General features: G+C 41.1%; 1 protein-coding gene across 6 annotated transcripts in view; it reads left to right on the top strand.

The window, feature by feature from the left end:
- The window catches only part of LOC100358984 (vascular endothelial growth factor receptor kdr-like), a 291,681-nt gene that overhangs the window by 146,595 nt on the left and 118,363 nt on the right, over window positions 1-26,723 (top strand). For all 6 annotated transcript variants that reach the window (XM_051827734.2, XM_051827731.2, XM_070067438.1 and 3 more), the window contains exon 13: window positions 18,061-18,169. In XM_051827734.2, coding sequence (XP_051683694.2) covers window positions 18,061-18,169 — 109 coding nt within the window. The remainder of the gene's footprint in view (window positions 1-18,060; window positions 18,170-26,723) is intronic.

Below are 26,723 nucleotides of genomic sequence, written 5' to 3'. Positions count from 1 at the left end.
TTTTCTCTGTCTCTCCCTCTCTCTAACTCTGCCTCTCAAATAAATTACAAAAATCTTTTAAAAAATCCAGAAGTATATGGCTCTCCACCAATCATAACTGTGACTGCATAATTGTCAAAAACAGTCTGTACATATTCAGATGGAAATGTTTTAGTTGTTTAGGAAATCAGGAGACATGTTTTAACAACAGCACCATCGTTTGCAGCAATTAATTGTCTGAATTGCATATCCACTGTAAAGATTTCAAATTTGTTGTTGACCTCAGCTTCTCTACCAGGGCCTCATTCTTTTCTTCATGCCAAATCTTTGAAATTTTCTGTGTATTCTACACTTCCTGAACATCCCCGTGTGTAGCAGCCACATTTCAAATGTTTAGTGCAGATTGAGGCATTTTCTAGCACGCTGAGGCTATAAAGAGCTTGAAAAATTTGATGGACAGAGATAGAGCTGATGTGACCGTAGTGCGGTGAGGAAGAAAGTGAGAATAATTGAAGTTAGAGACCAGGCATGCACTTGATCATGCAGAGCCTCAGGGTTTCTATTTCTTTCTCATTGCAAATGAAAGCTGAGCAAATATTTTGAACAATATGTTTCAATGAATGGTTTTATTTGAAAGATTTGTGTATTTATTTGAAAGGCCGAGGGAGAGAGCAATAACGAGAGCAAGAGAGAGAAATCTTCCATCTGCTGGTTCACTATCCATAAGGATAGCAGTGGCCCAGGACTGGGCCACGCCAAAGCCAGGAGACAGGAGCTTCTTAGAAGTCTCCCACGTGGATACTGGGGCCCAAGCACTTGGGCCATCTTCTGCTGCTTTCCCTGGCGCATTAGCTGGGAGCTAGATTGAAAGTGGAGCAGCTGGGACTTGAATCATTGCCCATATGGAATGCTGGTGTCACAGGCAGTGGCTTAACTGGCTGTGTCACAATGCTGGCCCACAATGAATGTTTTAATGAGATATCTGTTGTGGATTCATTTGGAAGCTTTATTTGCTTTGAAGGGAACAGGAGAGGAAACCAAGAGATCAGTTAGAAGTCTGTTGTGATTCACGTGGAGTGATACTGCTGGTCCTGGGGTGGGTGTGGCATAGATAGAAATAAATGGATTTTGGATATGTTTTGGAGGCATCACAAACAGGTTTTGCTGATGGGCTAGCCATGAGGGGAGGTGAAGGAAAGGGAAATAATAATGATTCCTAGGTTTTTCTTTTGGTTAACTGAGTGGTTGATAATTTAATGATTAATATGGGAAAGAGCAGGACAGCAGCAGATTGGGGTCAGTGGGAGGGTGGATAAGCTGTAATGTTTTAGACATGTTGAATTTGGGATTCCATACTCATCTAAGAAATGATATCAATAAGGAAGCTAGTTATATACATCTGATGCATTGAGGATGGTTAAGTCTGGAGATACAGAATTGGTTAGATAATGCATTTTTATTTTTTTTCCCATTTTCAATTTAACTTTTATTTAATGAATATAAATTTCCAAAGTACAGCTTATGGATTACAGTGGCTTCCCCTCCATAACGTCCCTCCCACCCGGAACCCTCCCCTTTCCAACTCCCTCTCCCCTTCCATTCACATCAAGATTCATTTTCGATTCTCTTTATATACAGAAGATCAGTTTAGCATACATTAAGTAAAGATTTCAACAGTTTTCTCCCACAGAGAAACATAAAGTGAAAAATACTGTTTGAGTACTAGTTATAGCATTAAATCTCAATGTACAACACACTAAGGACAAAAATCCTACATGAGGAGTAAGTGCACAGTGACTCCTGTTGTTGACTTAACAAATTGACACTCTTGTTTATGGCATCAGTAATCACCCTAGGCTCTTGTCATGAGCTGCCAAGGCTATGGAAGCCCCCTGAGTTCACCGACTCTGATCATATTTGGACAAGGCTATGGTCAAAGTAGAAGTTCTCTCCTCCCTTCAGAGAAAGGTACCTCCTTCTTTGATGACCCCATTCTTTCCACTGGGATCACACTTACAGAGATCTTTAATTTAGGTTTTTTTTTTTTTCCCCAGAGTGTCTTGGCTTTCCATGCCTGAAATACTCTCATGGGCTTTTCAGCCGGATCCGCATGCCTTAAGGGCTGATTCTGAGGCCAGAGTGCTGTTTAGGCCATTTACCATTCTATGGGCCTGCTGTGTATCTCACTTCCCATGTTGGATCATTCTCTCCCTTTTTGATTCTATCAGCTAGTATTTGCAGACACTATTCTTGTTTATGTGCTCCCTTTGGTTCTTAGTCCTATCATTATGATCAATTGTGAACAGAAATTGATCACTGGGACTAGTGAGATGGCATTGGTACATGCCACCTCGATGGGATTGAATTGGAATCCCCTGGTATGTTTCTAACTCTACCGTTTGAGGTAAGTCAGCTTGAGCATGTCCTGAATTGCACATCTCTTCCCTCTCTTATTCCCACTCTTATATTTAACAGCAATCACTTTTCAGTTAAGTTTCAGCACTTAAGAAGAATTGTGTATTGATTACAGTATTCAACCAAAAGTATTAAGTAGAACAAACAAAAAAAAATACTAAGAGGGATAACATATTAAGTTGTTTATCAACAGTCAGGGCGAGGGCTGAAGATGATGCGTTTTTAAAATTTTTTACCGTCTGATAATTTATTTTATGTTAATGTGATTTTAAAGTTTATTGCTTGCATTCTCCACATTGAAGGATATTCTAGATATCTTTTTAAAGTATTTATTTATTTATTTATTTATTTGAAAGTCATAGTTACACAGAGAGAGGGAGTGACAGAGAGATCTTCCATCTGTTGGTTCACTCCCCAAGTGCTGCAATGACTGGGGATGGGCCAGGCTGAAGCCAAGATTCAGGAGCTTCTTCTGGGTCTCACACATTGGTTCAGGAGTCTAAGCACTTGGGCCATCCTCCACTGCTTTCACAGACTCATTAGTGGGGAGCTGGATTAGAAGTGGAGCAGCTGTGACTTGAACTGGTGCCCTTATGGGATGCTGGTGTCACAGGTGTTGGCTTTTACCTGGTACACAAAAATGCTGGCCCCCCTCATTTTTTTAAGATTTATTTATTTTAAAGGCAAAGTTACAGAGAGAGGGAGAGACAGAGATAGAGAGAGAAAGAAAATCAGTGAGATAGTGCTTCCATCTGCTGGTTCACTCCCCAAATAGTCACAACCACCTGGGCTGGGCCAGGACAAAGCCAGGAGTTAGGAGCGTCATCCTGGTCTCTGCTGTGGGTACAGAGCTCAAGAATTTGGGCCATTTTCTGCTGCTTTCTCAGGTGCATTAGGAGAGACCTGGATCAGAAGTGGAAAAGCTGGGACTTGAATTGATGCCAATATGGGATGCCAGCATTGCAGATGGCGTCTTATCCTGCTGTGCCACAACACTGCCCTCATTAATGTGATATTAATAGAAACAGAACAGATGGCATGTAGTTCATAGATAAAATTCTAAGGATATAATGTATTCTGTTCTTTGCCCCCCCCCCCCCCCCCCCGCCAACCCCATGATTTTTGAATCTGTGGGGCTGGATGAGATCTCCTACTGAGAAAGAAAGGAAGCGAGATCTGAGTTTTGTGGCCCTCGATCATTTAGTAGTCAAACTGAAGGAGAGGAGCCAACAAAGCAAGCAGAAGAAACAATCAGTAAGGTAGCAGATAAATCATAGAAGTTGTGTCCATGGATTCAATAGAGGGAACTGTGTCACAGAGGAAATAGCTGACTCTGCCTAATACTATTAAGTTTTCCAGAAAGATGAAGATAGAAAAATTTCCACTGGCTTCATCACAGCTGTGTGAATAGTTAACCTGTTTTGACAGGTGGTAATACTCAGGTGTAGAAGTGTGGAGGCAAATGCAACTGAGGATACATGTTAGGTGGTGGGAAACAGTTATAAAGGCAGAGGGAGATGGAAATAACAGGAGGAAGAATGAGAGGACTTGAAAACACAGTACTAACAGCACCATTGGAAGAAACTAGTACAATTTTAGCTCGTTTGACATCAGTTCCTACTCAGCACCCACTAGCTATTTCACTACCACAGTTTGTCAAACTGTTTCCCATCCTGCTCCCAGGAGATAACTTTGGAGCCGCTCAGTCTATCTAAGATCAGATCACTCAGACCAGACTTATATCTGACAACTCTCCAAAAAATTAATGCTGTCATTAAAAAGTTTTTAAAGATTTATTTATTTATTTTGAAACTAAGAGTTACAAAGAGAGAAGGAGAGAGAGAGATAGAGAAATCTTTCATCTGTTGGTGCACTCCCTGGATGACCATAAGGACCAGTGCAGGGTCAGGCCAAAGCCAGGAGTCAGGAGCTTCTTCCGAGTCTCCCATGTGGGTGCAGGGATCCAAACACTTGGGCAATCTTGTACTGCTTTTCCTAGGCCATTAGCAGGGAGCTGGATAGGAAGAGTAGCAGCCAGGGCACAAACTGAGGCCCGTGTGGGATGGCCGGTATCACAGGTGCCACAGCATCTCACCATCATTAAAATTTTATTAGTACAAAGACAAGGTACAGATTGAATTTCAGGCAGTGATTTTGCTCATCCAAAGGAAAAACATTTCCTTCCCTGAGGAATCCTCATGGTGACAAATGAAAACTCAATCTTTGGGAAGTATTACTTGTTCTGAACACTAATGAAAACAGGTGACCTTCCAAATTCTGAACTCTTACTTGATATAAATGTTGTAGGAAATAAACATATGCATTCCATCAAATGGATCAGTCATCTGGTACTGTCAGGTCAGATAGGATATTTTTTTTAAAGTGCAACTTTAGGCTGGCGTCATGGCTCAGTAGGCTAATCCTCCACTTATGGCGCCGGCACCCCGGGTTCCACTCCCGGTCGGGGCGCCGGATTCTGTCCCGGTTGCTCCTCTTCCAGTCCAGCTCTCTGCTGTGGCCCGGGAGTGCAGTGGAGGATGGCCCAAGTGCTTGGGCCCTGCATCCTGATGGGAGACCAGGAGAAGCACCTGGCTCCTGGCCAGGAAGACTTTTCTCTCTGTCTCTCTCTCTCTCTCTCACTGTCCACTTTGCCTATCAAAAAAAATAAATAAAGTGCAACTTTAATAGATAAAATATGACCACTAAAGTTATAAGATCCAAAATTTAAGTTTTCAGTTGTTCTTCCAAAATTGTAAAAGTTTAGATCCAAAAAGAAACCCTGAGGAACTTAATAATTTATGGGAAAACAGAGAGAGGGAAAACATCTCTTAGAAAACCTCTGGAAGAGCCTTATATTTTTACATTCACTAAAACAAAGTAATAGACTACTCTAAATAAAGCCCATACCAGTGACACTTTACAGGCCTTCAATTAGTAAGAAATGATACTGTATCATGAACTTTTATTCACTATCACTTATTGGGTAGATTCTGAGACTCTCTCTTGATTACAGTTTCCTGAGATGTTGGTTTTTCTTTGTTGCAGATAGCCACCCCAGGTAGGATAATTTTTTTTTTAAATGTAAGGACTTTAATGTTTTGTAATATATAATTAAATTAGCCTGGGTTTCCTGAGTTACCTGATAATTTCTTCCAATAGCTAGAACATCATGAAATGGAGATAATGGTTTACTAATCTTCCTACTTTTTATTTTAGTACTCTCTCTAGCTCTAAAATGCTGAAACAATCAAAGTAGCATTGAGTCATAATTCATTAATTTGATATTAGAATTGCACTCCGTATTTCACCAAATTTTTAACCTTCATCTTTAGCCTATACATAATAACAATTGCTAATGTTTATTTATTATCTACTATGCTCATATGTTAGACATCACTAAATATTTGTGACTTACCCAGATCTCATGGCAACTTTGTATGAATATATTTATGTACTGTTAATGCCTCCACATGACAAATGAAGAAATTGAGATACAGTCAAGTTCACCAAACTTGACTAAAATTGTAGTGGTTATCAAGTGGCAGCAACAGGATTTGAATCCGTGCAGTTGAACTCAGCCTGCACTTTTGACTACTGTGCTACACTGCCCTTCTGTGTTCTCTATGAGTCTAATTATCATATTGTCACATAGATAGGGAAGACATTACCATTGTTTTTATCTTACAGATGGTGCAGCTGAGGCTCAGTGAGGCAGATATAAAACTTACTGCAGGTCTTTTGATACTGAATTCTGGGTTTGTTCTATGACACTACCTCTCACATACATAGTGATGTACTTTTGTTGAGTAGATACTGTGCTGAGTACTGTAAGGACATAATCTTTCGATGGTATATGATTTCTGCCCTCAGGGAGTATTTTGAAATGTGCCTAATGTGGATTTGGAACTTGTTACAAGTTTTACATCTGCACCTTCTCCATGACAATCCCCTGCAGCAACCTTCTGACACTGCTTCCATAGGAAAAAGCATAAAATAATATCTAAGTTAAAAAAGTAAAAAATAATATCTATTTTTAACCCTATTTCTGAGCTGAATTTCTTTGTTCTGATCATCATTATAATGGCGTTAATCTCTCTGAGGACTACAATGCCCAGGCTATGGAAGGAGTTCCAGGTTTTTGGAATGAGTGAATTTTGAGACGCTTGGATTCCTTTGATAATTAAGTTGCCTGAGCAATGGAAGTTATTAATATCAGAACATGAACGCCAATAATAATCATTTTATGTGTCATAAATTCAGGAAAAGGGATAATAATGACAACAAATGTGGTTGATAATTTACCTTCTTTATGCTCAGACATCACATTGTAGGAAAATAAAGAACTATCCCTCCTAGAAAGGCATATTTGTAGATTTATGAGGGATAAGACTTCTGAATGTTGGGCATACCCACATATTTTTCAGATTAAAAAGTTAAAGCTCACATGGTAGATGCTCTGTGGAAATTTTTAGTATGATGAAATGGGATGAAGGTAGAAAGCATTGTTTCTTGTTGCAGTTTCCATAATTTATTATAAACTTGAATAAATTAACTTAATGTCTTTGAGTCTTAGTTATTCACCTCTATAATGAGGATTCAATTACACAGATATTCAACAACATAAGGTACGAAAAAACATGGCTCAGCCTCAGGTTGGAGCAGGTGTTGGGAACCCTTGCGAGGGGAAACTGGCACGAGGCCCCAGTGGTTTCTTTCAGTGTGGTCTCCTGAAGTCCTCAAAGTAGTTAAAGGGACTCTTGTGAATTCATAGACACAAGAATGGAAACAGCTCAATGCTGTTATTGAAGTTAAGAGTAAGAGTGTGATAGCACTCTGATAACAAGCTGAGGAATGTAAGATGGTGGGGGGATGAGCAGAGACTCGTTAATAGATACAATGTTACAGTTTGGTAGGAGTAGTAAGTTCTGATGTTCTATGGCACAGTAAAATGAATATAAACTATAATAGACTGTATATCTCAAAATAGCTTGAAGAGATGATTTTGAATTGACTCACCATAAACAAATTATACAATTTAAAGTGATGGAGCTGGCATCGTGGCTCACTAGGCTAATCCTCCACCTTGCGGCGCCGGCACACCGAGTTCTAGTCTTGGTCAGGGCGCCGGATTCTGTCCCGGTTGCCCCTCTTCCAGGCCAGCTCTCTGCTGTGGCCAGGGAGTACAGTGGAGGATGGCCCAAGCGCTTGGGCCCTGCACCCCGTGGGAGACCAGGAGAAGTACCTGGCTCCTGCCATCGGATCAGCGCGGTGTGCCAGCCGCAGCGCGCCGGCCGTGGCGGCCATTGGAGGGTGAACCAACGGCAAAGGAAGACCTTTCTCTCTGTCTCTCTCTCTCACTGTCCACTCTGCCTGTCAAACAAAAAAAAATAAAGTGATGGTTTTGTGGTGTTACAGGTTAGGCTGCCACTTACAAAGCCCGCATTCAATACAAAAGTAATGGTTTGAGGTCAGGCTATTCTGCCTCAATTTCAATTTCCTGCTAATGCACCTGGGAAGACAGTCTGTAATTGTCCAAGTACTTGTACCACTGTCACCCCTGTAGGAGACCTGAGTGGAGTTACTGATTCCTGACTTCATCCTGGTTTGGCCTTTGTTGTTGAGGCCATTTGGGAAGTGACTAGCAGGTCTCTTTTTCTCTTTCTCTCCCTTTCTGCTTCTTTCTCTGTCATTCTGCTTTACAGATAAATTAATATTTTAAAAATTGAAGGTGAGGCATATGCTAATTACCCTAGTTTGATCATTAAAATGTATATGCAAACTGAAAATTACATGAATAGTTATAAATATTATATTTCAATCAAAAAATAAAAATAAATGATAACCTGGGAATTTCCACTTTATTCACATAACGTTTTATTCTTTTATTTGTTTTTTATATTTTATTTAAGATATACAAACTTCATGCATTCCCTATATACATATTTAGGGATATAGTGATTCTTCCTACCCTACCCTCCTTTCTACCAGCACTCCTACATTTCTTCACCCTCCCTCTCCTAATTTCATTCTTGTTTTATACTAAGATCTATTTTCTTTTTTTAAATATTTTTTAACTTTTATTTAATGAATATAAATTTCCAAAGTACAGCTTATGGATTACAGTGGCTTCCCCCCTATAACGTCCCTCCCACCCGCAACCCTCCCCTTTCCCACTCCCTCTCCCCTTCCATTCACATCAAGATTAATTTTCAATTCTCTTTATATACAGAAGATCAGTTTAGCATACATTAAGTAAAGATTTCAACAGTTTGCTCCCACACAGAAACATAAAGTGAAAAATAATAGATGATTTTTTAAATGATGATGAAATCAGATCAGACCTATTGTCATGTTTAATCCCAGTGAGAGTCAAGTTGGGAATTGATAATTTCTTTTTCTTTTTTCTTTTTTCTTTTTTTTTTTTTACAGAAGATCAGTTTAGTATACATTAAGTAAAGATTTCAACTGTTTGCACCCCCATAGAAACACAAAGTGAAATATACTCATTATAGCATCAAATCTCAATGTACAGCACATTAAGGACAGAGATCCTACATGAGGAGTAAGTGCACAGTGACTCCTGTTGTTGACTTTACAAATTGACACTCCTGTTTATGGCATCAGTAATCTCCCTATGCTCCAGTCATGAGTTTCCAAGGCTGTGGAAGCCTTTTGAGTTCACCGACTCTTATCTTGTTTAGACAAGGTCATAGTCAAAGTGGAGATTTTCTCCTCCCTTCAGAGAAAGGTACCTCCTTCTTTGAAGACCTGTTCTTTCCACTGGGATCTCACTCACAGAGAACTAAGATCTATTTTCAATTAACTCCATATACATAAGATTACCCTACATTAAGTAAAGAGTTCAGCAAATAGTATTAAAAAATAAAAATTGTTCCTCAACAGTTGAGATGAGGGCTCTTCAAACTCATTGCTTCTAAAAGTGGCAATATCACTTCTATAGGTTACATTTTAGATACTCAATTGGTTACCACAGATCAAGGAGAACATATGGTATTTGTCTTTTTGGAACTGGCTTATTTCGCTAAGTATAATGGTTTCCAATTCCATCAGTTTTGTTGTACAGGAAATTATTTCAATTTTTACCACTGTGTAGTATTCCATGGTGTACATATACCATAACTTTCTTATCCAGTCTTCAGTTGACAGATATCTGGGTTGATTCCATACTTCTGAATTCAGCTGCGATAATATAGAGGTACAGATGTCTTGGTCATATGGTAGGTCTGTATTTAGATTTCTGAGGTATATACTTACTGTCCTTAAAAGTGGCTGTACCAGGTTACATTCCCACCAACAGTGGATTAGGGTACCCATCACTCACATCCTCACACCATTTGTAGTTTGTTGATTTCTGTATGAAAGCCATTCTAACTGATGTGAGGTGAAACCTCATTGTGGTTTTGATTTGAATTTTCCTGGTGCCTAATGATCCTGAGATTTTTTTCAAGTGTCTGTTGGCCATTTGGATTTCCTCTTTTGAAAAATGCCTGTTGTTGTCCTTTGATCGTTTCTTAACTGAATGATATGTTTTGTTGTTGTTTAATTTCTGGAGTTCTTTATACATTTTGTATATTAATGCCTTATCAGTTGCACAGTTTGCAAATATTTTCTCCTATTTTGTTGGTTGCCTCTTAACTTTGCTGAGTGTTTCTTTTGCAGTGCAGAAGCTTCTCAATTTGATGTAATTCCATTGTCAGTTTTTGCTTTGATTCCATGTGCTTTTGGGCGATATCCAAGAAGTCTTTGCCTATGCCAATGTCTTGCAGGTTTTCCAAAATGTTCTCTAATAATTTGATGGTATTGAGTTATATATTTAGGTCTTCCATCTATTTTGAGTGAATATTTTTGTAAGATGCAAGGTAGAGGTCTTGCTTCATACTTCTGCATGTGGAGATCCAGTTTTCAAGCACCATTTGTTGAAGAGCCTATCCTTACTCCAGAGATTTGTTTTGGCTCCTCTGTCCAAGATAAGTTGGTTGTACATGTGTGGATTGATTTATGGAGTTTTTATTCAGTTCCATTATTCTATCCACATTTTTTTTGTTCCAGGACCAAGCTGATTTGATTATAACTGCTCTGTAGTAAGTCTTCAAATCTTGTACTGTGATGCCTCCAGCTTTGTTTTTGCTGTATAAAATTGCTTTAGCTATTCAGGTTCTCCTGTGTTTCCATATGAATTTCAGAAGCATTTTTTCTATATATGAGAAGAATGTCATTGGTGTTTTGATAGGTACTGCGAGGAATCTGTAAATTGTATTTGGTAGTATGGAAATTTTGATATTATTGATTCTTCTGATCTAGGAAACATGAAATATTTTTCCATTTTTTGTATCTTTTTCTATTTATTTAATGTTTTGTAATTTTCATTGTTGTTCTTGGTTACATTTTCCAAGGTATTTCTTTTGTAGCTATTGTGATTGGGATTGATCACAGAAGTTCTTTCTCAGCTGTGGCATTATCTGTGTATACAAGGCCTATTGATTTTTGTGTGTTAACTTTATATCCTGCTACTTTACCAAACTCCTTTTTTTTGAGTTCCAATAGTCTCTTAGTGGATTCCTTTGGATCCCTGTATATAGAAGAATGTCACCTCAAATATGGATAGGTTTACAATTTGTATCCCTTTGATTCATTTCTTTTGCTTGCCTAATGGCTCTGGCTAAATTGTCCAGGACTATTTTGAATAGTAATTATAAGAGTGGGCATCCTTGTCTGGTTCTGCATGTTAGTGGAAATGCTTCCAACTCGTCCCCATTCAATAAGCTGCTGACTGTGGCTTTGCCATAAATTCCCTTGATCGTGTTGAGGAATATTCCTCTATACCCAATTTGTGTAAGGTTTTCATCATGGGAGGCTGTTGTATTTTATCAAGTTCTTTCTCTGTATCTCTTGATCCAATCACATGGTTTTTTTTCTTCAGTCAGTTTATTTGATGTAACACATTTATTGTTTTTAACTTTTATTTAATGAATATAAATTTTCAAAGTACAGCTTATGGATTACCATGGCTTCAGCCCCCCAAAACTTCTCTCCCACCTGCAACCGTCTCCTCTCCTGCTCCCTCTCCCATTCCATTCACATCAAGATTCATTTTCAATTTTCTTTATATACAGAAGATCAGTTTAGCATATATTAAGTAAAGATTTCAACAGTTTGCACCCACATAGAAACACAAAGTGTAAAATACTGTTTCAGTACTAGTTATAGCATTAAATCACAATGTACAGCACATTAAGGACAGAGATCCTACATGAGGAGTAAGTGCACAGTGACTCCTGTTGTTGACTTAACAATTTGACACTCGTGTTTATGGCGTCAGTAATCACCCTAGGCTCTTGTCAAGAGTTTCCAAGGCTATGGAGGCCTTTTGAGTTCGCCAACTCTGATCTTATTCCGACAGTGTCATAGTCAAAGTGGAGATTTTCTTCTCCCTTCAGAGAAAGGTACCTCCTTCTTTGAAGACCTGTTCTTTCCACTGGGATCTCATTCGAAGAGATCTTTCATATAGATTTTATTGTTGTTGTTATTTTTCTGAGTGTCTTGGCTTTCCATGCCTAAAATACTCTCATGGGCTCTTCAGCCAGATCTGAATGCCTTAAAGGCTGATTTTGAGGCCAGAGTGCCGTTTAGGACATCTGCCGTAACACTATTGATTTGTGAATGTTGAATCATCCCTGCATCACAGGCATAAATTCCACTTGGTCTGGGCGAATGATCTTTCTGATGTGTTGCTGGAGTTTATTGGCTAGTATTTTGTTGAGTATTATCAGGGAAATTGGTCTATATTTCTCTTTCTCTGCTCTTTTTTGCTTTAGACATTAAGGAGATGCTAGATATTAGAAGGAGTTTGGGTGGATTCCTTTCCTTACATTTCTTTTGAATAGCTTGAGAAGCATTGTAATTAGTTCTTTAAATGTTTTGTAGAAATTCACCAGTGAATCCATCAAGTCCTGAGCTTTTTTGTTGTTTTTGGCCAGGGTGGGGGAGACGGAGAGTCTTTATTACCAATTTAAGCTCCATCTTGTTCTGTTTAGGTTTTTTGTTTCGTCATGACTCAATTTTGGTAGATTGTTAGATTATAAGTGTCCAAGAATCTATTTCTTTTAGCTTTCCCATTTTATTTGCATACAGCTCTTTTTAGTACTTCCTTATGATTCTTTTTATTTCTGTGTTATCTCTTGTAATGCTTCCTTTTTTATCTCTCATTTTATTGTTTTGGGTCTTCTCCCTCTATTTTTGTAAGTCGGGCTAATGATGTATCAATTTTGTTTATTTTTTCAAAAAAAGCAGCTCTTTGTTTCACTGATCTTTTGTATTTTTTGAATTTTATTTATTTCTTCTTTGATTTTAATTGCTTAATTTCTCCTGTGAATTTGGGGTTGTTTTTCTAGATCCTTGAGGTGCATTTAGCTCATTTATTCAGTGCCTTTCTAATTTCTTGATGTGGGTATGAGTTATTATAAATTTACCTCTTAACAATGCTTTTGCTATATCCCATAAGTTTTGTTATGTTGTATTATCTTCATTCGTTTCTTGAATTTTTTTGGATTCTTCTGTGATCCACTGTTCATTCAAGAGCATGTTGTTCAGTCTCCACATGTTTACATATGATCTAGATTCTTGAGTTGTTGATTTCCAGCTTCATTTCATTGTGATCAGAGAAGAAGTATGGTATGATTGATTTTGTTGAACTTGCTGACTCTTGCTTTACGGCCAGCATGCTGTCTATTCTAAAGAAAGTTCCAGGGACTGGTGAGAAGGTTTGTTTTGCAACTGTAGGATGAAAAGGTCTGTAGATATCTGTTAGGTACATTTGGTCTATAGTGTCAGTTAACTCTGTTGTTTCCTTGCTAATTTTCTGTCAGGTTGATCTGTCCATTGCTGAAAGTGGGATGTTGAAGTCCCCCATTACTATTGCATTGGGGTCTATGTCTCCCTTTAGATTCACTAACCTTTCTTTTAAATAACCAGATGCCCTGGAATTGTGTGCATATATGTTATTATTGTCACATCTTCCTGTTGAATTGATCCATAATGTCCTTCTTTGTCTCTTTTAACATTTTTTTTTGTGTTACAAACTATTTTTTCCTGAATTTAGGATGGCTATTCCAGCTCTTTTTTGGTTTTCATTAACATGGAGTATCTTTTTCCATACTTTCACTCTGTCTGCATGGATCTTTCATGATGAGATGTGTTTTTTGTTGGCAGCAAATAGATTGTTCTTGTTTTTTAATCCATTTGGCCATTCTCTTTCTTTTAACTGGAGAGTTGACGCCATTTACACTCAAGGTGACTATTGATAAGTAATTACTTGGCTCTGCTATTTTTCCATAGATATTCCTATTGTTTACTTTGGATTTCCTTTATTACTTTTACTGGAAGATTTTCTGATTTTACGATCTTTCACACTGTTGGCCACGTTTCTGTGTTTCTGTGTGTAGCATAGCCTTGGGCATCTTTATATAAGGCTGGAGTAGTAGTGACAAATTCTTTCGGTATATGCTTGTTATACAAAGTCTTTATTTTCATTCATTCATAAATGAGAGCTTTGCAGGGTACTGTATTCTGGGGTTGACAGCTTTTTCCATTAAGCTTTGGATTATGTATTGCTATTCTCTCCTAGCCTGTAGGGTTTCTGATGAGAAGTCATCTGTGAGTCTTATTGGAAATCTTCTGAAAGGAATTTGGTATTTCTGTCATGTACATTTTAGAATATTTTCTTTATGCTTTACTTTTGAAAGTTTGACTATAGTATTTCGTGGTGAATATCTTTTCTGGTCATATCTATTAGGAGTTCTGTGTGTTTCCTCTAATTGTACATCCATTTCTTTCTCCAAATTAGGGAAATTTTCTGTAATTATTTCACTAAATATACTTTCTAATCCATTATATCTTTCCACTCCTAAGACTCATATGTTGTGTCGTTTGATAGTTTCCCATAAATCTTCAACCCCATTTTTAAGTTTTCTTATTTTTTCTTCCTTTTCTTGGTCTGATTGTAAAATTTGCAGAGATTTGTCTTCTAACTCAGATATTCTTTCTTCTGCCTCATGGAGTATATTGTTAAGGCTTTCCACTGCATTTTTTATTTGATATTGAATTCAATTCTTCCTTTCTAATGTTTCCTTTTGATTTCTCCTTAAAATCTCAATTTCCTAGAAACAATTTTCATTCATGTCATATAGGGATTTAATTTGTGGATTTGCTTCTGATTTCTTTTTTTTACATCTATTTTTTATTGAATGGTGGAGTTACATAGAGATAGAGCCAAAGGCAGAGGCAGAGGCAGAGGCAGAAAGAGAGAGAGAAGTCTTCTACCAGCTGGTTCACTCCCCAAATTGCTGATATGGCTGGGGCTGGGCCAATGGGTGCAGGAGCCCATGGCCTTGGGCCATCTTCTACTGCTATCCCAGGCCATAACAGAGAGCTGGATCAGAAGTGGAGCATCTGGCTATTGAACTGGCACTCATATGGGATGCCAGCGCTGCAGTCAGTGTCTTTACCCACTACACCACAGCACTGGCCCCTCTGATTACTTATGAGTAATCCTATGATGAATTTTTTGAGTTCCATTTCCAGCATTTCGTCTGTCTCTTCATCTTTACATTCCAGTATTGAATTATTGTGTTCTTTTGGGGGCATTCTGTTGTCTTACTTATTCTTGTTTCTTGAATCGCTGCATTTATTTTTAGGCTTTTGTGAAGTTACTTGTTTTTTTTTTTTAAGTTTTTGACAGGCAGAGTGGACAGTGAGAGAGAGAGACACAGAGAAAAGTCTTCCTTTGCCCTTGGTTCACCCTCCAATGGCTGCTGCGTCTGGTGCACCACGGCCAGTGCACAGCGCTGATCTGAATCCAGGAGCCAGGTGCTTCTCCCGGTCTCCCATTTGGGTGCAGGGCCCAAGGACTTGGGCCATCCTCCTCTGCACTCCCGGGCCATAGCGAGAGCTGGCCTGGAAGAGGGGCAACCGGGACAGAATCTGGCGCCCTGACCAGGACTAGAACCCGATGTGCCAGCGCCGCAAGGTGGAGGATTAGCCTAGTGAGCCGCGGCACCCGTCAACTTGTTGTTTTTCTTTTTCCTTTGATTGCTTTTATGTTTGGACTATTCCTCTGTAAATTAGTGGAGTGTCTGCTCTTTCAGTGAATACCGAAAACTGTGTGCTGTATGTGGCCAGTGAGCTCTGTTCCCTGCTCCAGAGTGAGGGGAGTGACACCTACATTGGGCATGGTATATCTCCTCTTTTTTTTTTTTCCAGAGGGAAGGTTTTGATCAGCTCTTTTTGTGTAGCCTCATGCTTACCTCTTATTCTCCAAGGAGACCTGGGTGCTAGTCCCAGTGAGTGCAATTCATCACTGCCGCCACAAGAACCACGTGAAGGAACTGTGCAGTCTTCCGTGTGAGCACTGATCACTTATCAATGACCCACCTCAGGCAATCAGGGAGCCCTGAGCATTTGGAGCCAACCAGTGACTATTCAGAGATCCAGCCACACCCTGTACCCTCTCGTGCAGCAATGTTTCCACTGTTCCAGCACACAAGGCTCCCACAGTCTTGTATTACCAAAGATCCACTCTGCCCTTCCAGACCTTCCTGACCATAGATTGGTGGAGATGCTGCTGGAACTAGCTGCCTGTGTGTACTCCACCCAGGCAGTCTAAGCCCTAGAGCCTGTGATGTGCTCGGAGTTTGGAAGAACCTCACAGTCCTTCTTGGGCACCCAATTCCCTGTTAGTCCTCCCAGCCAGACTCAGATGTCTCCTCTCTGCTGGTTACTGGACACACAGACACTAGCTGGAACAGCTGTTACAGATGTCCAAAATGATCCCTGCCCTCTCAACTAGTTGCAGGGTACTGTTGTTGGGGCATCAGAGAAAGAGAAATGTGCACCTTTCCCCCCTCTAGTTGACAGGCACACTGTCCCCCACAGGGCTCCAGGCTAGACTCATGCCATGCTGTCCCTGCAGCTTTATCACCAGTGGCTTGGGCTGCTATAGTCTAGTCTCACCTCACTGTCAAAAGCTGGTGCCGAGGCTCTTGGCTGCCGGGGTCTTGGGTCGTGTCCATGCTTGTGCATCCATGCCCTCCATGTTGATACACAGTATCCCTGTTTCTTCCAAAGAGTTGTCACTGCAGTTTTCTCTCTAGCTCATCCCTGAGATTGCACACTTTCCACTATTTTTAGCTATGTTTCTCTGGACTAGAGCAGTAAACTCCCTCCCCATTCTGCCATCTTGGAATCTCTACCCTTCTCTTCACATATAGCTTTTTTTTTTAATTTTTTTTTTTGACAGGCAGAGTGGACAGTGAGAGAGAGAGAGACAGAGAGAAAGGTCTTCCTTTGCCGTTGGTTCACCCTCCAATGGCCGCCGTGGCCAGCGCGCTGCAGCCGGCGCACCGCGCTGATCCGATGGCAGGAGCCAGGTACTTATCCTGGTCTCCTATGGGGTGCAGGGCCATCCTCCACTGCACTCCCTGGCCACAGCAGAGAGCTGACCTGGAAGAGGGGCAACCGGGACAGAATCCGGTGCCCCGACCGGGACTAGAACCCGGTGTGCCGGCGCCGCAAGGCGGAGGATTAGCCTAGTGAGCCGCGGCACCGGCCACATATAGCTTTTTAAAGTTATCCTATGAAGATTATTATTGCCTCTGAATTTCTTAATATACACTTATTTTACATCAGATTTTCAAGGTACTAAAATGCAATGGTAGAAAACATAATGCAGTGGGGAAAAAACATGGATTCTCAAGTGATACTGTAGTTCTAGGTTTGAATCTCATTTTCATTATTTCCTAACTTTGTGACCTTAGTGGGCTATTTCACCTCTCGCAGCCTCAATTTGCTTTCAAATAAAAAGTGGGTATTATTAGGATTTTTTTCTAGTTCACAGATTAAATGAAATAAAGTTTTTGTAGCTCACAGATTATATGAAATACAGTATGTAAAATACTTAGCATTGTCCCTGATACATTGTTAAAATTCATTAAACATTTGTTGCTATTATTTTGAATGTATATGCTAAATTGGAAAAAAAGGTTACCCCTATATGGTGGGCTTGTGAAGGATTCTGTGGCCTTTTTTATTTCCCCTTGAAATTGGATGATTCACTATTTCAAGTCCCACAAGTCCCTTTCCAAAACTCCATATTCAAAGAACACCTTGAATAAATGAATATCTGTTTGATGCATTAATGAATGAATACAGCCTTGGTAGCTTCATGTATCAGAATGGCCTATGGTAGCAACCAACTATAAATCTAGTTGAAAATCACAAAAGTTTATGTTACCCATGTTACATGTCCATTGCACATATGCAGAAGGGGATTTTTCAAAGTATTGTTGCCACTTAGAGTCATTATGGCATTAGCCCTCATACCATACATTGATAATCACCATGCCAGAAGAAATGAGCTATTGGAGAGATTCTTGATAGTAAGTAAGTGCTGTAGCTTTGGAGCAACCTACATCATTTCCACTCTGAAATTATTTCCAGAATAAATCCCATGGCCTCATTCAATTAAAAGTGAGCAAGGAGGAGAAAGCTTACTATTTGCCTGGAGAAGAGAAGGATCAGAAATATTTGAAGAATAGTATTATTTACCATAGCATCTTATCACTGACTAATGCATCTCCTTTCTTTCTTTAGATTCTGAGCACACTGACTATATTGACCAGCCATGTTTCTGGTATATACTACTGCATAGCTGTAAACAAGGTTGGCATTGATGAAAGAAGTATTCAGTTCTATGTCTCAGGTAAGTTCTGACCTTGACATGATAAAGCAGACAGAGGGGGTCTTGTATTCGAGATTTGTATACACTCTGGAATACTACACAGCATTTAAAAAGATGAAATCCTGTGGTTTGCAACAAAATGGATGCAACGGGAAACTACAATACTTAGTGAAACAAGCCAGTCTGCAAAAGACAAATACTATATATTTTCCCCGATCTGTGGTAACTGATAGAGTACCTGAAAGGTAATCTATAGGAGTGAAATTGACATTTTGAGATGTGGTGATTTTTAACAGCCCTTGTCTCAACTGTTGAGGAACAGTGTTTTTTTCTTCATACTATTTGTTGGACTCTTTACTTAGTGCAGGGTTAATCTTATGAGTGTAAAATTAACTGAAAATAGATCTTTGTAAAAATTAAGAATGGAAATAGGAGAGGGAGAGAAAGAAGGGTAGGAGCATGGGTGGGAGGGAAGGTAGGGTGGAGAGTGCCACTATGTTCCCTAATCTGTATATAGGAAATGCAGGAAATGTGCATACCTTAAATAAGATTATAAAAGGAGAAAATGTCCATATCCTCAGTTATCCAAACTGTAGGCCTGCAAACATGTCTACGAATCTGTTATTAAAAGTTCATTTTAATTTAGGGTGAAGGCTGAATTTTGCTGCAATGCAAATACCCTAGTAAGGGTAATACCTTAATTCAAAATTACCCATTAGCACAGACCTTAGCTTGAATCTTGTTGTAATAACTTCCATTTGGATTTTAGAGTGATTTATAGTTTGCCTGATTCTCTCACACCATGTTCTGATTTGCATCTTTTAAATATTAATATATAATTTTTTTTTCTTTTTGACAGGCAGAGTGCACAGTGAGAGAGAGACAGAGAGAAAGGTCTTCCTTTTGCCATTGGTTCACCCTCCAATGGCTGCCGCGGCCGGCGCACTGCAGCCGGCGCACCGCTCTGATCCGATGGCAGGAGCCAGGTACTTCTCCTGGTCTCCCATGGGGTGCAGGGCCCAAGCACTTGGGCCATCCTCCACTGCACTTCCCTGGCCACAGCAGAGAGCTGGCCTGGAAGAGGGGTAACCGGGACAGAATCCGGCGCCCCGACCAGGACTAGAACCCGGTGTGCTGGCACCACTAGGCGGAGGATTAGCCTAGTGAGCTGCGGTGCCGGCCTAATATATAAATTATAACCAGTAATCTTAGATGAGAGATGATGAGAATCAATGTTTAGGAATTAATTTCTAAAATGGTATAGAAATTAGTAATTTATTGTCATTGTTAGACATATTTTCCCTACATTTTAAACAATAACATTTTGATTATTCCTTAAAACTGGAGCATTAAAATTGGTTGTAAAACTTTTAAATGCTTAACACTTACATAAAACATTCCTTCAATAACACTGTGACTCCATTCCTTTCATGTCACCTCTAGGTTGTAACATTCTCAAAGTTTCTACACAGAAGGTTTTCTGAAAGTTTAAATGAATTACTTTAAATGATTGCTTCTTAGCTACATGTGTACTTATCTCTTCAAATGATTCTTGTAAGTTTGTTGCCCTGAGTACTCTGAGCCGTCTGTGGCGCTGGCACAAGGGTTCTAGTCCCGGTTGGGGTGCCGGATTCTGTCCCGGTTGCTCCTCTTCCAATCCAGCTCTCTGCTGTGGCCCAGAAGTGCAGTGGTGGATGGCCCAAGTCCTTGGACCCTGCACCCACATGGGAGACCAGGAGAAGCACCTGGCTCCTACCTTCGGATCAGCGTCGTGCGCCGGCCGCAGCGGCCATTGAGGGGTGAACCAACAGAAAAGGAAGACCTTTCTCTGTCTCTCTCACTGTCCACTCTGCCTGTCAAAAATAAAATTAAAAAAATTGTGACTTTCTTTCTAGGCTAAAATCCACAATGGCCACTGAAGTAGTCCCAAGTCAGAGGTACCCCTTTAATCAAGATATTTCTACACATTAGAAACTACCTTTCTGTGGATTGACATTTTCTGTGTGAACCTTTTATTTTTATTTGTTCTACCAAAGCATTCTGAGATGTTCATCTTGATGAAGACTACATGAGTGAGTTCTTCCCTGAGGGATGTACATGATGTCATTCAGAAGACTGATAATTTTGGATCCAGCTTTTCTTTTTTTCAGAGATTTATTTATTTATTTGAAGTTCAGAGTTACAGAGAGAGAGGTGAAGCAGAGAGGCAGAGAGAGGTCGTCCATGATCTGTTTCACTCCCCAGATGGCCGCAATAAACATCTCTTTTCTATGGAAAGAGAGTACTGGAAGACAGAAGGCATTATACCTCACAGTGTGCCTAGGATCCAAAAATGGACAGTAGTACATTCCTATTCCTGCACATAAGCATGCATCACTCCCAGTTTAGGAAAGCTAGGGATGAGAATTCATTCTAAAGAGCATAGAATAACCTCTTCATATCCCTTTGGTCACACTCTTCCCCCGCTACCCACACTTGTATACCTATCCTGATTTCCAAGAAGTGCTATTCCATGTCTTGCCCTTTATCATGAGAGATAAACCGAGAGGTACAGAGAGGAATAAACAGATTTGCAGGTACTTAGAAATACTGTGTATTGAACCCTTGTTTGTCAAAGGCAAAAGGACCCAAATGCCATAGGTAGAAAAGTGCTCCTTCCCCAAAGTAGAGAATAATGGCCAAACAATGCATCCTGTTCTCCAAATTCATCACTAAATCACTAATCATGCACCCAATATTTTGAATTTAGTTGTGGTTTCATATCTCTAATTTTGGCTTCCTTTCATCTCTGTTCTCCATGGTAACAGGATGATAATTCCAGATACTTGTCAAGCGCTCTTGCATAGACTTAGAAATTGTTATGTGCCCCAATCAGCTTTATTTTCCCTGAGCTGCTCTGAGAAAAAAGATGGAAGGACTTTGTTTATGCATCATCCATCTTTATTGTCAATGAACGCTCCATCTCATTTCTGTGGCATAAACAGTGGTACTTGTCCATAGGAAAACTCTGGTCCAAGCCAAAAGATGAATTATGGATGAGAAATCAGGAATTAAGAATAAAATATTGGCTTTATTGATAAATCAGATTTTGTGACTTTGTTAAATTATTTTCTTCCTGTAGAACTCAGTTTTCCCATCTAAATTATGAGGAACAAGACACTAGAGATAAACTAATCCAATTGTAGTTATTTAATTACATTGTGAAAGGCTTTGAAATGAACAGCTAGGACACGAGGAGAAGAGAGGGAGATGGAAAGTTTGGTATGGGTGGAAGATGAGGACTGAGAAGATCTCTATCAGACCTTAACAGAGATTCTTTCTTTTGTTACTTTGAAATTTTATGGATTTTTCAATTTATATAAATATTTTTAACAGACATCCATATGTATATTCCTGACATGTTTACAGAATATTGGAAAATGGGTCTATGTTGTTTTAGATCACCATACTCCTCTCTTTTGCCCATTTTGACCCAAAGATTGTCTTGACAGCTCCAGAAGTTTAAATCACAAGTGATAGAAGATGAAATTAAGACCAATTGGGCCGGCGCCGTGGCTCACTTGGTTAATCCTCCGCCTACGGCACCATCATCCCATATTGGTGCCTGGTTCTAATCCCGGCTGTTCCTCTTCCAGTCCAGCTGTCTGCTGTGGCCCGGGAGGACAGTGGAGGATGGCTCAAGTGAACCAACAGAAGGAAGACCTTTCTGTCTGTCTGTCTCTCTCTCACTATCTATAACTCTACCTGTCAAATAAAACAAACAAACAAAAACTGAAATTAAGACCAATTAATTTTATTGGAAATGCAGAATGAGTCAGACAAAACTTTCTTTCTTTGACATAATCTAAGATTTCATCACGCCCTAATTCTAAGTGGCAGTCTTAGCTGACAATAAGTTCAGATGAAAATGTGATGGATATTTTCACAATAATTTTGTGGTTTCAGGGAAAAGTTTACTATACGCACAGGAGCATCTCTGGGATAAGGCATCCTCACCCTCATTCCAGCCAGTCCAGAACTCAGCCTTTGTCCCCATGTTGCCCACAGAAATGGTTCAAACTTACTGCCTTTTCTAATTCAATTCTCTCAGCCTTAGTGGAATTAAAGGAAAGGGAACTAATGAAGACATTCCCCCCTCTGATGATACTCAGAAATTATTTTGTAGAATGATTTGATACTCCTGAAAAGCTGATGTGGAAGCAATACTGAATAAAATCCAGTTAAAATATTATTCCCACTAAACAAAAATGCAGGTCTTAAAGGTGAGGTGAGAGGAAGAAAAGACAGAATTTAACATAATTTCTAAGTGACAGCAGCACACCCACTCACAGGAGGTGTCACAAACAGGCTTAGCAAGGAAAATTTATGAAGATTGTCATTGCAAGCACAATGGCACAATGTTCCTGCCATCTCTTTTCTCTACTCCTATTGGTAGCACAGCCTGGTATCATCGAAGCACTGCTACAAACCTTTCTCTTCAGCTCTTGAGCTGAATCCCCAACATAGCAGGGAATTTATTGTTTCAAACTGTTTCTCAGCATGAGCAGAATAGAACCTGACCAAGTGGTATATAGAAAAAAAATGTAAAGGGACACATATGCAAAGCTTCTCTGTCAGAGAATATGCCAAGAGAAGCGGTAGAATGAACCAGATTAGAAGCCTTTGTATTCTCGGTTGTTCAGAACATAGACAAGAAAACCATAAATACACTGTATCTGAGCCTAACAGTGGGAGGTGGCACATTGAATCTGTCAGCTTTTCCAGATATAATTAAATTGAGCATTCCAAACAGGTACTCAAACACACTGGAAATAAGACTAATATGAACTCAGTATAGTCTCCAAACCCTTCTTTACCCCAAAGCTAAGTTCTAATATCATCACTGGGACTTCTCACAAGTCCAAATGGAGTCTCAGGAGTTTTCCGATTTTCAAGCAGAATAGTGGTTTTTAAATGGCTTCACTTCTGCTCTGTCGCTCCCCATCTTCGTGGAGGAACGACACTGGACCCTGCGCTGTTCTTTCGTCTGCTCGGCCCTCCCCGGGTTTGCTGCTGGTTCTTCCCGGGTTGGCTACTGTCCCTTCCACCTCCGTGGAAGGGCGGGTCCCCCTGCCACATTCCCCACTTCCGCAGGGGAGCGGCACACCGCCGGCCGGCTCTCTTGGGGGCTGCACAGGTGTTCCTTCAGATGTTCCCCTTAGATGTTCCTGGTGCATGCCGTCTCTCTCCTCCTTTATAGTCCTCCTCTGCCAATCCCAACTCGGCTGCCCACACGCCGAGTACGCTGCTCTCCTCCAATCAGGAGCAAGTCCTACAGTTTATTGGTTGAACTGGAGGCAGCTGTGTAGAAGCTGTTTTCTTCTCTCCCAGCGCCATATTGTGGGAGAGCAGGTGCATAGAATAAGTCTTAATTCCAGTAACAGTCTAGTCCGAGCTGCTCCCCACAGATCCCCCTTTCTTTTTATTTTTTGGCGTTGATACGCGCCTGTCTTCGGTGTCCCGCGGCACACACTCTGCTCTACTTGCTAGAGTTGCCACAGGTTCTTACAAGTCCTATCAATCAGGCAAACCGAATCCGGGTCCTCTCTTCGCCATGTTGTGAGGAGGTTTTTAGGCGCTGATACGTGCCTGTCTTCGGTGACCTGCAGCTCATACTCTGGTCGAGCCGCCTGCTGGTGCTTACCGCCTTACTAATCAGGCAGACCGAATCCAAGCCTTCTCATTGCCATATTGTGGGGAGGCCTATTGGTGTTGATTCGTGCCTATCTTCGGTGACCTGCAGCTCATACTCTGGTCGAGCTGCCTGTGTAGGACCCCAAAAGCGGTGTCCTCTTGTGACGACCCCAGAAACACAGACTCCGGACCAGACGATGCAATAGAACAGGAGGTAATTTATTTCATTTGTACAAATGGGCCCCCTACTGCTGCAAGCAGCAAGCAAGTGAGAGGAGCCCCGAGCAGCTATCTCACACAGCTTTTAAAGGGCAAAACCACAAAATTAACATATTATAGGCTGGCGTAAGTTCATTGGATAATTTTCAGTAGCGGGCCTTGTATGGCAGTCTGAAGTGCTAATGTCGGTGGAAAAGTACTAGGTCAAAGGGATACATTAGGGGAGGGGGTTTCTAGGAGACAGGAGTAGGTTGCTACATGCCTTGTAACTTTCTTAGTTAACCTTGAGCAAGAGGAAGGAAGGGGCTTATCTACAAGGCGGGTGTTCTGTGTATCTCTGGTCAGTAGCTGACTGCTTTCTCTGTGAACCGGTTTACTCCCCATTTCCCAAGGCCGTCTCTGGAACGGTTTGTCTCAGGAGCCCCATTTTTTTTTTTATGGTGGCTCTTGGCTCCTTTCACCTGCTGGTGCTTACCGCCTTACTAATCAGGCAGAATGAATCTAAGCTCTCTCATTGCTGTGTTGTGGGGAGGCCTTATTGATGTTAATTCGTGCCTGTCTTCGGTGACCTGCGGCGCATAAGCTGCTAGCCGCCCGCAGGTGCTCATTGCCTCACTAATCAGGCAGACCGAATCCAAGCTCTCTCATTGCCATGTTGTGGGGAGGCCTTTCTATTTCTCTATTTCTCTATCTCCGGGCATTCCTATTTCTCCCATTTTACTTCTGTCTGCCAACATTCCTATTTCTCTCATTTTACTTCTAAACTTCTGTTTCTCTTATCCCCGCGGCTTCCCGGCGCCCGCCCCGAGGCTGCTTCTCGGCGGCTTTCCGGCTGAGCCGCTTCAGCCCGCTTCTCTTATCTGCGCGGCTTCGCTTCGCGCGCACACTCCGCGGTCTCTCACTAGCCCTTTTGCGTCTGAACCACGGCCTCGCGCCAGCCCCGCGTTCCCTATCTATTCACGCCCCGTGCTCTCTCTGCACGCGGCGACTTCCGCGAGTCACACAGCGTAGCTTACGTCTCCGCCACTAGCATTCAATCTAAGTTCCCCGGGCTATTCCCGGGCTAACTTGAGAATCCCAAAGTGGCTTTCGTCTCCGCCTTGGCCTGCCCCCCGCGGCTTCAATTTCCCTAACATTTTTCTCTACCCGGTATGTTTCCCCAAGCTTTCCTCCAACAATACTCCTCCCTCATTTCTCCTGGCCTCTCCCCACAGTCCGCATCCGAGTCTGTTTGTTCTAGCTTTCACTTTCGCTTTCGACCTTAGAGATTTCTCCCAGCTTCCCCCCGTAGTCCGTATCTGAGTCTATGCCTAGGATTTCAATAGCTTCTTCCGGCACCTTTTTCGTCTGGCTTTTCCCTAGGCTGTTTGCTAGTCTCTCTCTCCGATATTTTCCCATTTCTTCCCGTTTCTTCCCTCCTAAGTTTCCTATCCGTCCTAAGTTTCCTATCCGTCCTAGGTTTCCTATCCGAGTCACGGCACCATTATGTCGCTCCCCCTCTTCGTGGAGGAACGACACTAAACCCTGCCTAGGCTTCATATCCGAGTCACGGCACCATTATGTCGCTCCCCCTCTTCGTGGAGGAACGACACTGGACCCTGCGCTGTTCTTTCGTCTGCTCGGCCCTCCCCAGGTTTGCTGCTGGTTCTTCCCGGGTTGGCTACTGTCCCTTCCATCTCCGTGGAAGGGCGGGTCCCCCTGCCACATTCCCCACTTCCGCAGGGGAGCGGCACACCGCCGGCCGGCTCTCTCGGGGCTGCACAGGTGTTCCCCTTAGATGTTCCCCTTAGATGTTCCTGGTGCATGCCGTCTCTCTCCTTCTTTATAGTCCTCCTCTGCCAATCCCAACTCGGCTGCCCACACGCCGAGTACGCTGCTCTCCTCCAATCAGGAGCAAGTCCTACAGTTTATTGGTTGAACTGGAGGCAGCTGTGTAGAAGCTGTTTTCTTCTCTCCCAGCGCCATATTGTGGGAGAGCAGGTGCATAGAATAAGTCTTAATTCCAGTAACAGTCTAGTCCGAGCTGCTCCCCACACTGCTCCAAATATGCATATACATACTGAATATTTCATAGTTTTGTTTGGTAGTTACACTAAAAATGTCTAATATTGTATATTAATTTGCTAAGCTTGCATGTAATTTTATGACCAATGACAGATGGGTTGAGACTTGTGCTGTTAAGGAATTTAGTATAAAGAGCTTAAGATGTTGAATGCTAATAATTTGTGCTCAGAAACCTTGCCATGGTTTCTATCTCGGTTGTTGCCCTGCTAAGTACAAGGAGCCTGTGATTGAAATATTCACACCTGGCCTCCCTCAGCTGCTGCTGGCAATTTTCCCAAGGTTTTTTTGTGTGTGACTTCATTTCTTTCGTTTTGGTCACAAAAGTTACTAATGTGGAGGATTCCTAATAAATTTTGGGTTTCACAAGAAAGAAAAGAGAGGCGTGCTTTCTACACACCTCAGACAGGGGGTTCACTAGACACCTTTAACTTTTCCAGAAGCATCATGCATGGGAAAGGATTCTTGGAGAATTGGGGTCAAAAGGCATAGAGTGTAGAGAACGTTTGTTAATTGGTCCCACTCAATGTTTTAATTCACACAATGCCACTATATTTAAATTCCTTAAAGATCACCTAATTCTTCTTTCCTCTCCCTTCTCCCAGTGCTTCAGTTCTATCCA

The sequence above is a fragment of the Oryctolagus cuniculus genome, chromosome X (assembly GCF_964237555.1).
Source record: "Oryctolagus cuniculus chromosome X, mOryCun1.1, whole genome shotgun sequence".
NCBI classification, from domain to species: domain Eukaryota; kingdom Metazoa; phylum Chordata; class Mammalia; order Lagomorpha; family Leporidae; genus Oryctolagus; species Oryctolagus cuniculus.
Note: the sequence above shows the minus strand (reverse complement) of the source record. Positions and strands in the feature narration are given on the sequence as shown.